Source organism: Euphorbia lathyris, chromosome 5 (assembly GCF_963576675.1).
Source record: "Euphorbia lathyris chromosome 5, ddEupLath1.1, whole genome shotgun sequence".
Taxonomy (NCBI): domain Eukaryota; kingdom Viridiplantae; phylum Streptophyta; class Magnoliopsida; order Malpighiales; family Euphorbiaceae; genus Euphorbia; species Euphorbia lathyris.
This window is the reverse complement of record NC_088914.1, coordinates 34,848,421-34,861,811: the sequence shown is the minus strand read 5'-3', so window position 1 is coordinate 34,861,811 and position 13,391 is coordinate 34,848,421. Positions and strand designations below refer to the sequence as shown.

At 37.2% G+C, this 13,391-nt stretch overlaps 1 protein-coding gene across 3 annotated transcripts; it reads right to left on the bottom strand.

Moving 5' to 3' along the window:
- Positions 1-214: 214 nt before the first annotated feature.
- LOC136228855 (uncharacterized membrane protein At3g27390) lies at positions 215-6,134 on the bottom strand. 3 transcript variants are annotated; one of them, XM_066017345.1, is made up of 11 exons: positions 5,960-6,134; positions 5,750-5,858; positions 5,463-5,655; positions 5,216-5,352; positions 4,513-4,801; positions 4,327-4,433; positions 4,054-4,201; positions 3,772-3,967; positions 3,446-3,686; positions 2,994-3,228; positions 215-2,366 (listed from the first exon to the last, which is right to left on the bottom strand). In XM_066017345.1, exons 1-11 carry the CDS (start codon positions 6,051-6,053, stop codon positions 2,328-2,330), a joined length of 1,788 nt encoding a protein of 595 aa, XP_065873417.1. In that variant the 5' UTR covers positions 6,054-6,134; the 3' UTR covers positions 215-2,327. The 3 variants fall into 3 exon arrangements, with proteins under 3 accessions (XP_065873417.1, XP_065873418.1, XP_065873419.1); XM_066017346.1 differs by lacking the exons at positions 215-2,366; positions 2,994-3,228 and adding an exon at positions 3,234-3,320; XM_066017347.1 differs by lacking the exons at positions 215-2,366; positions 2,994-3,228 and having other exon boundaries at positions 3,559-3,686; positions 3,768-3,967.
- Positions 6,135-13,391: the final 7,257 nt, after the last annotated feature.

Below are 13,391 nucleotides of genomic sequence, written 5' to 3'. Positions count from 1 at the left end.
TGTATTTCCATTGTTAGGAAGACATACACTGCTCCATTGTTTATCAATACTATCTTCATCTTATTTTTCTTACTATTAGTTCCTTAATCTCTATTTTGTGACTCTATACTTGATACTTGTTAATTTTAAGATAAAATACAAATCAAATCAAATGGAGAATTTAAACATTTAAACATTTTGCTAAATGGTATAGCCAAATCCCTTAGCCAAACCCAAGGAATTGATTTCCATGAATCCTTCCTTTCGATTGCCAAAAATGTAACTGTTAAAATGATGATTGCAATAGCTTCTACTTAATAGTGGCTTTTACATCAACTTAATGTAAACAATGCATATATTAATATGGTTATCTAGAAGTCCAGAATTTAATATCCAGAAGTCCAGAATGCTTTGTTCTAAAAATATGAGTATAGGAATGTGCAAGAAGTTGAGTGATATTTCTGGCATTCCTTTAACCAATTCTTTGGATAATTATCTTGGTGTTCCCCTTCATAGTGATAGAGTCTCTAAAGCTCCTTTTAAAGAGATTTTGGATAAAACTTCTAACAAGTGTGCTAATTGGAAAGCTAAAACTTTATCTCTTGCGGGGCGTCTTACTCTTATTCAGCCTGTCAATTGTGCAGTTCCTAACCATATTATGAAAGCTTGTAAACTGCCTGAGCCGGTCCTCAATGATCTGGATAAAGTTAATCGCCGTTTTCTTTGGGGAGATTCAGTTGATAGTAAGAAGATCCATCTGGTTCCTTGGATGGAGGTTTGTAAACCTAGAGAGATAGGGGGTCTGGGGATTAGACAAGCCAAAGATAACAACAAAGTTTTATTAATGAAGATTCTTTGGAGAATGTGGCAGAGTCCTTCAGCGCTTTGGGTTCGCTTATTGTGTGGAAAGTATAGAAAAGATAAGATTTTTGGAGGGCCGAAAGAGAGAGTTATTAATTGTTCCTTTCTCTGGAAGGGCCTTAGTTCTATTTTTTCAGATTTCTGTTCTGGGATTGGTTGGGATGTGGGTAATGGTAAGACAATCAGCTTCTGGAATGACAAGTGGATTGGTGACAAGTCTTTGTTAGAGGTTTGTAGCTCCCTTCCCCCTGTTAATTTTCGCTAATGGAAGATTGCTGATGTGGTGGATTCAGAAGGTGATTGGATTTGGTCAAAGTTTGAGGCTTTTTTTAGCTTGGATACTCTCCTTAGAATTAGAGGAGTGAAGATTAGTAGCATGGAAGAGGATAAGGATAGTTATTGTTGGGCTTCTACCAATAATGGTGCTTATACTTGTAAGTCTTCCTTTGAGACTTTTAGTAACAGTGATGAGGAGCCTCACTCAGCTATTTAGAAGACTTTATGGGCTATGAAAGTGCCCTACAGAATTAGAAGCTTCTTGTGGCTTGGGGTTAAAAACAGATTACTTACTAATTCAGATAGAAAAAGGCGCCATCTGGTGGAGTCTGGGGATTGTAGTAGATGTATAGGGCATGAAGAAACCATCTGTCATGCTCTTAGGGATTGTGTTAGAAGTGAAGCTATTTGGAGGAAAATTCTTCCTAGCCATATGGTTGATGAGTTCTTTTCTCATTCCAGTCTTGAGTGGTTTGATGATGGGGTGAGTGGGAAGTTGCTGACTAATCTGGAGCATGGTGACATATTCTTTTCTGTAGTCTGTCACCAAATTTGGGATTGGAGAAATAAGGAGATTTTTTGTGCTGAGATTGTTAACATCCCTAACTTGGTGGATTTTTTTGCTAAAAAAATTCATCATATTAGTAATAGCTTCAAGGAAGATTCTCTTGCTAGTTATACTCAAAGAAAGGCTGTTCATCTTCTTTGCTGGAAAAGACCGAGGGAAGGTGTGATGAAGCTTAATACAGATGGCTCTTGTCTTGCCAATGGTAGTATTGCTGCTGGTGGAGTTTTGAGAGATGATGGGGGTGCTTGGATTTCTGGGTTCTCACAGAATCTTGGCATAGATTCTTCCTTTTGACTGAGCTGTGGGGTATTTATTCTGGCCTTACCCTGGCCAAAAGATTGGGGTTGGAAAATCTGATTGTTGAATCTGACAATCAAAAAGCTATTAGGATGATCTCCAACAATAAAGCTATTGGTTTAAATAGCAAGAATTTGATTAAAGGTATCAAGAGGCTCTGCCAGTCCTTTGTTTCTATCTCTTTCTGCCATATCTTTAGGGAGCAAAACCGGGTGGCGGATCGTCTGGCGGCTGCGGGTCATGAAAGAAGTTGGGGTGTCACTACTTTCTCTTCTCCTCCTGCTTTTCTTTCTTCGATCCTCTTGGAAGATGTGGTGGGGGTTAGCTTCCCGAGGCTGATCCCGGGTTAAGTTTTTGTTTGTTTTTTTTTTCTTCTTTCCTTTCCCTACCAAAAAAAAAAAATATATGGTTATCTAGAAGAGGAGATTTCCTTAGGTATGAAATATGTCCAGCCGGGCAAGTTTGCAAGTTGATCAACTCCTTGTATGGACTTAAGCATACAGGGCGACAATGGCACAAACATATTTCGCCTAAGCTATTGGATTTTGGTTTCAGACGGTCTTAATCATGACCATTGTTTATTTGTGAAAAATGATAAAGAAAGGGATCCTATCTTCCTAGTCATTTATGTCGATGACATATTGATTACTAGCTTAAAGAAGCAAACATTCTTGCAACAGGAGGTTACCTTCATCAACTGTTTACCATTATTATTATAGCTATTTACCCCAAATAAAACACAATTATTTGTTGTACCAACAGATTGACTCACAGATTCTTATAACTACAAATGCCACAAACCACATTACAGTTATAACTGTGTTTGTAAACTTTTAAATCCCATATCTAAATTTGCAATTTGGGTAAACCTAACATTTTTTTCTTTTTCACTTTAGCCTTATATTTTCTTGAATGAATTGTAAATTACTGTTCAAACTATTTCCAAATATAGGCTTATGGAGATATGTTACAGAAAAGGAAAATCAAGTATAGGTTGAAAATTGAACTACACCTCAGAATCAAATGCCTTGTTCTGTTCCTCATTTTGCTCTCTTCTATTTTTACCTTTTCTGCTTCCACCCTCTATCAAAATCTTGCCTGAACGTTTTGATTTTAATGATCTTCCAATCTGATCAGACGAACTATTATTAGCCTGAATTGCATCTAAATACAACAGCTTCACCAAATTCATGAAACGCCGCCGAAAGGTTGGTATCCGAGTCATCATAGCTACAATACCTTCCAATCTGCCACAGAATCAAAGTTCTTATAAAGACCAAATTTTAGTCCTTCAACTCTGCTTTTTCATACATCAACTTAGTAGTTTGGTCAAGTCAATCTGAAGTAATATATATCAGCATCAGACTTAAAACAAGCCACATATATCATAATCCTACCACGTACTAATAATAACAGGAATACAAAGATGTAGTTTCTAGCAACATGTACGATTGTAAAATGTACCTTCTAATTATGCCTTGCAGCTGCCCCCTTCTGACATTGTCTTTGGACGGAAATCCAGTGTCATCCCACTCTTCGGGTACTTCATTTTTTCCCCTTATTATTAAACCTACAAGGCACTTCTCTTCTTGTTCATCTAAATCCAGTTTCTTTATTTGCTCTTTCATGATTAACAACGGTCCAATTAGCCATTCAAACAATTTATCCCTCGGTGCATTACTCCTTGTTAGCTCTGCATTATCAGCTGCATAATTTAATCACATAATTAATATACAAATCAGAAAAACAGATCATATACCATAAAGAGAAAAATATTGGAAAATACCTACAGATCACCAAGCCAGATGAGTCAGATTTTGCAGAAACAATGAGACACTGTAAAAGGGAACAAGCTGGAAGTTTGACGTCTAACTTCTTAAAATTACCCTTAACAAGGCATTCCTCAATGTCCTTGATATTTACCATGCCTTCCTGAAGGAGTTTCCTACCGTACTCCTCCGAGGATTTAAATAACCAGTCCCACACCTGTGAAATTTGAAACTTAATCTATGGATTCAAAGGAAATATAAGTTCTTTATAAGAAGTCATAAGATTAATTTAAAGCTTCATACATGCACTGGTTTATATTGTTGGACTGCCCACTTCAGTGTTCTTGATCTTTCTGATGATAGTTTGGTTTCCAGTGAGTTTTCTCTTCTGGCCTTTGAACCGTTATTGCTTTCATCTGTTTTGAGATCCATGTTTCTTCGATATCGAGGCCTGGCTGCCACACAAATGTGCAAAAGTTAAAAGGGAGAACATATAAAATGCATCAAGCAACGATAACATCACACATGCCTGTGATATTAATTGTGTCCGAAAAACAATGATTTCTGATAATCTACCTGGGCAGTTTTGATCCTTCACTCAAGTAGAGTAAATCATTTACATATTCATCAAATTCAGAAACTACTGCGACAACATAGGCAAGTCCCATCATGAGCGAGTCTTCCTGGAAACAATTACGATAAGATGAAACGTTAAATAAATAAGAGAAATTTGATGAATGCTTGCTGGCTAACTTCACAGACCTGATGGACTATCACTGCACTGAAAAGTCCAAGAAAAAAGCTGGATATGATTGCAGCAATTACAGATGCTACAACAGCCAAAGGCCAGAGGATGATTGCTAAAGCAGCAAATGGAACACAAACTGTCTCCAAGAAAGGGCCTTCCCTACCAATCAAGTCTTCTAATAGCCTCTTCCATCCTTTGAACAGCATATATGGGCTTTTCCACAATGCAACAACTGTAATAAGAACCACATCTACAGGCACTCCAATCAGGATCACCAATAAACAACTTGGCAATTTTGACAGCCTAGAAAGAAAGAAAGATAAGAAGAATCAAACTTTCTCCATGATTTATGAATGCATTAAGTGGAAAAGATATATTTTAACCGTTATACTAGGACATATTTTAACTTTCGTCCTCTAAACTTTGATTTAGTGAGATTTAGACCCTAAATTTTGATTGTTCTCACAGGGAAATAAGAAATGTACTCCTTCCTTCCTAAGGGAACTTTTTCTCCTTGTGGAGTTCAGAACACATGGTGTTCAAGCTGGACAATTTTGTCTATTAGGGAGAGCTTTTAACAAAAATCAAAATTAGAGAGGCCAAATCTCACCAAATCAAAGTCTAAAAGCGCAAAACTTAAGATTTGACAAAGTAGATGGGGCAAAAATATGTTTTTGCACATAAAGGACAGAAATGAAAAAAAGAAAAACTTGTTACTTGACATCTATGGGATTTTCATCTTCGGGGACTTGATCACTTAGTTCATCCATGTAAGAGAAGTAAGAATGGAAGCAGAAATCTGTAAAATCCCTAACCACTGTGCAGCTTCCTTTGATGGTGGATTCACAGCCATCCTGATAAAAAATTATCATTCAAAACCCCTCGTAATTAAATTGCAGATTTTTTTTTAATTAACATGATTACTTGAAGAAAAAAGGCAGAGGGCATAAATGAGAGAAGTTACAAAAAAACAATGGTAGAATTTGTCCCTAACATTCTCTCCAACAGCCTCAAAAGTAGCAGTGAGAGGATTAAAAAATCCATAACCAATACCACCCAAAACACTTCCAATAATTCCAATGAGTGGCCAGAGAAGCAAAGGCAATGGTAAAAGTAACAGCAGCACAATCTTCAGAACCAAGCCAATCCTCTTAGTCCTACAATATCAGAATCAGAGGGTGAAAATCAAAGGGTAAGTTACATATTGCAGGAAATGAAAGAAGAAAGTAAACAAGGAAGCATTAAGCATACCTTCCTACACAATAAAAAGTCCAAAGAAAATGAGCAAGCCAAAGGCCAAGTATAACTGCTGAATTACCAATCACAATAATACATAGTGCTAATGGGCAAATAAGAGAAGCTGTGGATTGAAAAAGAAAGAAGAGATTCTTAGTGAAAAAAGTGCATACATACAACCATTTAAGCATACACACAATTAACAACTGATGAGCACATACATACCTTTAATAAGACCCAGAATAAGAAGCAAGAAGAAGAAAGGCAAAAAGCGCACAAAACTCCATAACGTATCAAGAAATCCAACAGGAACCCTCATAGCTCTTTCTGTGGTAAAAGGATTGAAATTTGAAACAGTTAGAGATGAAGATGATAATAAATTAGTCGGAAGAAAAGAAGGCAAATTTGGTGCATGAAATGATAAAAAGTGTGCCATCTCATGCCGGAAGATTTTGAGAGGTGGGATTACGTGGCAGATGAACGTGGTCCAAATAGAAACGTGGCAAGCATTGGAGGGAAAGTCCCATGGTGAAACGGAGCGGAGAGTAGAGAGGCTGATAAAGCAATTTAGTTTTTCAAGTCGTCACCCTCTTTTGGCGGGAACGAACCGCCAATTGGAAAAGGCTAATGATGCTAGATATCTTTTGTACTCACTGTAGGCCATTTTCGTACGTGTTAGATTTAAAGGTCAAAATCATAATTACATCATATCATCATATTTAATTCTTAATATATCATTATTTTTTTTATATATTATGATTTTATATTATAATTTAAAAATTTTAGATTCAAATTCATAAATCATAAATATTTAAAATATATTATAAATTTCTAATTTATAAATTCTAATCCTTAAAATATATTAAAAATACTGATTTTACTAGTTTGACATAATCCAAAGTTATAACTTCATATAATTATAAATAATTTTTAAAAGATGAATTTCTATGTAATTTTTCTCAAATGAAATAGCAAAGTTAACTGGTCCATGCCGTTTTCTTAACCAATTTTTCTTTATTACTTTCCCGGATTCGAAGAAAACTAGTTTTAAATTCGTATCATGTACGGATTTTTTATATATTTAATAAATGTATATTTTTTTCATTGTAATGTTACGTATTAGCCATTTATTCTATTAAAATAATATTTTATATTTAATTTGACAATTATTAAAAATTATTATTTGAAAGTAAAACTAAAAATAAAAAAATATATAAATTTATCCATTAGTATTATTAACGACTTCTTTAAAAAATACACATGTTAATATAATTTTTTGTTTTTCTGAATATAAATATGAATTTTTAGTTTCTTTTTATTTGTAATTCTTTAAAATTGCAACGTAAATTTGATCGTGATTAAAAATTAGCCGAGCGAGATATAATCCAAAATTCGTCCAAAATTTTATATTACATATTAAATAGTGTTTCATTCTAAAATTTGTCTAATTTGTCAATGCTAAAACTCAAAATTTCCATCAAAATTAAGTTTTATCCGTGGTCTCTCGAATAAATCCTTAAAAAATGCTCTTTCAAAAAATAATTTAAAAAAAGTTGTTGAGTTAAAAAAAATTCATCTGTAATTCTCTTTTAACTTTGATATAGTTAATTGATACCGGTAATTAACATACTGGTTTCAGGATGGTAAGGAAACCAATGTGTGAAACACTAGTTTCCATGATGCTGCTGCAACAGGCAAAATTTATAGAAATGTTGAATATTACTGTAATAATTATTTATAATAAAGGTTTTTGTACACTAAAGGTTATAACTCATGTTATAGTTTCAATATGCAAAATCTATTTAACTAAAAGATCAAACTGATAGTTAGGCCTAATCCTGACAAGCTAAATTAAATCAAGTCCACCTCCTCGACCCATATTAGTGACACACTTACAACCTTTATAATCTATCTTTCTACGAACCACATCTAGCCTTTCCTCTCAATATGAGTTTCAAAAATAAAAATCAAGCTAGGTTTATAATATACGGACAAGATCCAATAAAACCCGAACTATAGGTGGATTGCCTAAACTACGATAGTTCTAGACTATTATATTCATAATGATAGGCAAGTCTTGTTGAAACACCTTTCCACATGATTTTGATTTGACAAAATTATTTAAGTAATTGATAAAAAATATTCTAACACATTAAATTTAAATGCTTTGATTTATTTACACTAATGTGTTTGTTCAATGTTGAGTTTATTGATTTATAAGACATTAAGATATAAAGTCTAAAAGCCCATAAGTGGAAGTCAAGCCCAAGTCAACAAATCAAGACATCACAGCCCAAGATTTCAAAACGCGGTCGTTTTGTACAAAGCACAAGCTCAGCTTGAAGAATGATCGAGAAGCCTTCTCTCAAATTGCTTCAAGATGAAGCTGTTGAGTGGAACGACAAGAAGTACAAGACAGCGGCAGACAAGAACCAACTTCTAGACAAAGTATTTCTACTTTGGGTAAAGTTCAGAAGGCGCAGGAAGCTGTCTGGAAGACTTTGCCAAATATGTCGAAACATTCTGTTTACCGGACGAAAAGCTGCCGAGCACTGCCGTGGACAGAAGATGCAAGAATCTCATTGGCCAACGACACTGAGCGCGTACTGAGTGACAACGACAGGACTCCGTTTGCCTCCAACGGTTATTTCGAAATTCGAAATTACCGATGCCTCAAGTGTCACTATATAAAGGCCTCTCATTTGCTTCATTCCATGCAGATCTTCAATTAGTCAAAACGCTGACCAAATTCATACTCGAAGTTCTGTGAGAAAAGCAAAGCAAAAATCTTACACCAATTTCCAATTATTGTGTAAAAGTCTAGAGTGATTACAATCATCTAAAGTGTCTTAGCAATTGTTGTTTAGGACAAACACTTTATCATTTCTAGAAGAATAGAAAGGAGAGGCTGAGTACTCGGTTATAGTACTCAGCGGTAGTTCTAGGAGTGAGTAGAGGTATAGAGGAAGGTACTCTTGTATACTCAGCTTCTATTGTAAAAGGTTTCGTGCTCTACCTTTAAAGAGCTCAGTAGAGAATTCAAAAAGCTCGGAACGCGTTCCGGGGACTTGACGTAAGCGGAGAGGCCGAACCAGGATATGTCTGCTGAGTAACATATTTCTAACCCTTAAACTCCTTTATATATTGCTTGCTATAAAACTGACTAAGTAACGAACTCACGCTGAGTTGAGTGTACTAAGAAGCTGAGTTCAGGAATAGACTCTAAGTGCTATCTCCTGACTCAAGTAAAGAAACAGACTTAGTCACAAGTTGACTAAGCTTGTGTCTTGAAACTACTTAGCACCGCTGTGTAAACCTTTTCTTAAGAAAAAGAAGTCAGCCTTAACGGACAAAATTTTAAATAGTTCCTATCCCCCCCCTTGGAACTAACCTTGTCATGTTATAAGGGACCAACAAGTGGTATCAGAGCTTAAAAGCTCACTGAGCAAGATATAACTATCTTGAGCTGATCCCCACAATGGCTGAGAACAACACTCGTTTCCTCCCAGGAAATGAGACAACTCAGATTCTACCTGAGGGACTGTCCATTACTCGGCCTCCTCTGTTCTTCGGGTCTAACTATACCTTTTGGAAGAACAGAATGAAAAATTTCATTCAGGCAACAAATATGAGTGTATGGCTTTCTATAGTCCAAGGCCCATTTGTTCCTGTTGAAACTATTGACGGCCAAACGATTGTTAAAGCTGAGACTAAATGGACAGAAGATGATCTCAAGAAGCTACAAAATCATGCTTCGGTTATAAACATGCTTCACTGTGCGTTAGATGCTGCAGAGTACAACAAAATTTCAGGTTGTGAGTCAGCGCAGGAGATCTGGAAGAAGCTGGAGGTCACCTACGAAGGAACCAACAAAGTTAAGGAGTCTAAGGTGAACCAGCACATGAGGTTGTACGAGCTCTTTGAAATGAATGATGATGAAGGAATCTCTGACATGAACTCAAGATTCACAAACATAATCAACGAGCTCAAGAGACTTGGCAAGATCTTTACCGAGGAAGAGCAAGTCAAGAAAATACTGGGGAGTCTTCCTAAAAGCTGGCAAGCCAAGAAAACTGCTGTTGAGGAAGCTCAAGACTTAACCACCTACAAGTATGATGAACTCATTGGCTCGCTGCTGACCCATGAGATCTCAATGAAGAATTTCGAGGTGAAGGAGAAGTCTGAAGACAAGAAGCAAAAGTCTCTTGTCATGAAAGCTGACTCCACTGATGGGAGCTCAACAGACAATGAAGAAATGGCAATGTTCACTAGAAAAATGAAAAGGCTGTTCAGAAAGAATGATAAATATTCCATGAAGCCTTACAAGAAGTTTGATAAGTACAGAGTTGAGTCAAGCGACAGCAAGTACAAGAAGGACAACTCAAAGCCCATTACATGCTTTGAATGTCATCAAACAGGCCATATCAAATCAAGCTGTCCTACCTTGAGGAAGGAAAGGAAGAACGACAAGAAGGCAATGGTGGCAACCTGGAGTGATAGTGATGAGTCATCATCATCAGAAGCTGATGCCACTGAGTCAGCAAAGATCTATTTCATGGCAGATGAGCTTGCTGAGCCTTGTGTTTCTGAGCATGCTGACCCCTCCATTGCATCTGACGATGAGATACACTCAACTGAGGTAATATCACTACCCTTGCTCAGAAATGAAATGATAAATGCCCTGAGTGATCTCTACACACTTATCAAAAAGTGTAACAAGAAGGTCAGAGCACTCAGCAGGCGATGTGATGAGATTGAGGAGGTCAAACTGAGTGACCTTCGATATCTTCTCCAAGACAACTCAACTTTGCATAGCAATATAGAAATTATGCAAAAGTTTGTCTCTGAGGTCCAATCAGATTCTAAGAAACTGAAAAAGGATGCCACATCTATTCAGAACCAACTTAAGGTTCCGAATAAAAGAAATATTCCTCTGAACACTCAGTACCGAAGTACTAGTCAGCAGAGATGGAATCCTCAACGGAATGTCCAGTGTGACTTCTGTGGGAAGAAAGGACACACCACAAAGGTGTGCTGGCATGCTCAGCACTGGGGTGCTGACCAGTCAGTGAAATATCCTAAATGGAAGGTCAGCTGCGACTTCTGTGGGAAGAATGGACACACTGTCCAAGTATGTCGTCATAAAATTAAATATGATGCTTTACATGTTGAACCTAACAAACAAGGACCCAAAAAGAATTGAGTACCTAAAAGTAACTAGCTATATTGCAGGTAAGCCTGAGGTGTGCTGAGAAGTCAAAGATGTGGTAAATTGACAGCGCATGCTCGAGGCATATGACTGGTGATGAAACTCAGTTCATTACATTTGTGCGTAAACGAGGAGGAAGCGTAAGTTTTGGAGACAACAAAAAGGGTAAGATAGTAGGGTCAGGAACCGTTGGTGGTAATCCTACTATTGAGTCAGTCTCCTTAGTCAACGGACTCAAATATAACTTACTCAGCGTAGCTCAGCTATGTGACAATGGGAGAAAAGTTATATTTGATGACACTGGATGTAAAATATTCGAGGGTAAAACAAATGAGTTGATTTTAACTGCCCCTCGTATTGATAATGTCTTTATGCTGAACTTAGAAAAGAAATTTTCAAAACCTGTATGCTTAGTGTCAAAGGAAGAAAATTCCTAGCTATGGCATATGAGACTTGGTCATGTAAGCATGGACCTCTTGGCCAAATTAGCAAGAAAGCAATTAGTTGAGGGACTGCCAGAACTTATGTTTGAAAAAGATCAATTATGCAACGCTTGTCAAGCTGGAAAAAAAACCAAACAATCTTTTCACAGTAAAAACATTGTCTCAACTAAGCGTCCATTAGAGTTGCTACACTTGGATCTCTTCGGTCCAGTCCAGCCGCTGAGCTTGGGTGGTAGAAGATTTTCCTTGGTCATTGTAGATGACTTTTCTCGGTACACTTGGATCATCTTGCTGAGTAGCAAGGATGAAACCTTTGAGACGTTTTCAACTTTAGTAAGAAAACTTGAAAATGATAAAGACCTTAAGTTAGCTCACATCCGAAGTGATAATGGTGGAGAATTCAAGAACCAACAGTTTGTTGAATTTTGTGAAGCCAACGACATTGACCATAATTTTTCTGCTCCTATAACGCCTCAACAAAATGGGGTTGTTGAAAGGAAAAACAGAACCTTGGTTGAAATAGCCATGACAATGCTGAGTGAGCATAGGCTTCCAAAGTACTTTTGGGGAGAAGCTGTCAACACAGCGTGCTACATACTTAATAGGGCTCTAGTTAGACCCATATTAAAGAAGACTCCCTACGAACTTTGGAAAGGACGAAAGCCCAACATTGGATACTTTCGTGCCTTCGGTTGTAAATGTTTTATTCTAAATACCAAAGACAGCCTTGCTAAGTTTGATTCAAAAGCTGACGAAGCTATCTTTTTAGGCTACTCAACAAACAACAAAGCATATAGAGTTTTCAGTAAACGAACTCAGGTCCTAGAAGAGTCAGTACACGTTGAGTTCGATGAAACTAACCCTGCAGGAAAAGATAAGCAGCTGACTGAGGATGATCCATACTCAGCACCCGCTGACCAAGAAACAGCCGCTGAGTCACTACCTCAAGGGCTAACCAAAGGTAAAAGAGAAACCCAAATTTTTTTCACTGACCAATCTACACCTGCAGAGATTGTTGAAACACAACCAGCTCAAGACATCACTCTTCCAAAAGAGATCAGAATACCAAGAGGACACTCAGAAAGTGCCATTCTTGATGCTGCTGAAAACACCCTGATGGCAAGAAATCAACTCAGGAGATACCTCAGCAACGTAGCATTCGTCTCAGTCCAGGAACCAAAGAATTTCGCTGAAGCTGAGTACGATGAATTCTGGATGAATGCAATGCAAGAAGAACTTGATCAGTTCAGAAAAAATGAAGTATGGGACTTAGTGCCAAAACCAAGAAGCCAGAAGACCATAGGAACAAGATGGATCTTCCGCAACAAGCTGGATGAACAAGGAAACGTGGTCAGGAACAAAGCAAGACTTGTAGCTCAGGGCTACAGTCAGCAAGAAGGTATTGACTATGGTGAGACCTGCGCCCCAGTGGCAAGGCTAGAGGCTATAAGAATTTTATGTGCATATGCAAGTTATATGAACTTTAAATTGTTTCAAATGGATGTTAAGAGTGCATTTCTTAATGGGGTTATAAACGAGGAAGTCTACGTTAATCAGCCTCTAGGGTTTGAGGATCCTAAGTTCCCAAACCACGTTTATAAGCTCAAAAAGGCTCTGTATGGTCTCAAGCAAGCACCATGTGCTTAGTTTGAGAGGCTGACCAGTTTCCTGCTGACTAGAAATTATGTTAGAGGTAAAGCTGATACAACCTTATTCATTAAGAGGAAGGGTAAAGATACCCTGCTGGCTCAAATATATGTTGATGACATTATTTTTGGTGCCACTAACGAGTCAATGTGCAAGGAATTTAGTAAGAAGATGCAGAATGAGTTTGAAATGTCAATGATGGGAGAACTCAACTTCTTCCTTGGACTTCAAATCAAACAAGGGAAAAATGGCATCTTCATCAGTCAAACTAAGTATGCTAAGGAGATATTGAAGAAGTATGAACTTGAGAATTGCAAGTCAATATCTACCCCTATGGGCACTGACACTGTCCTCTGCG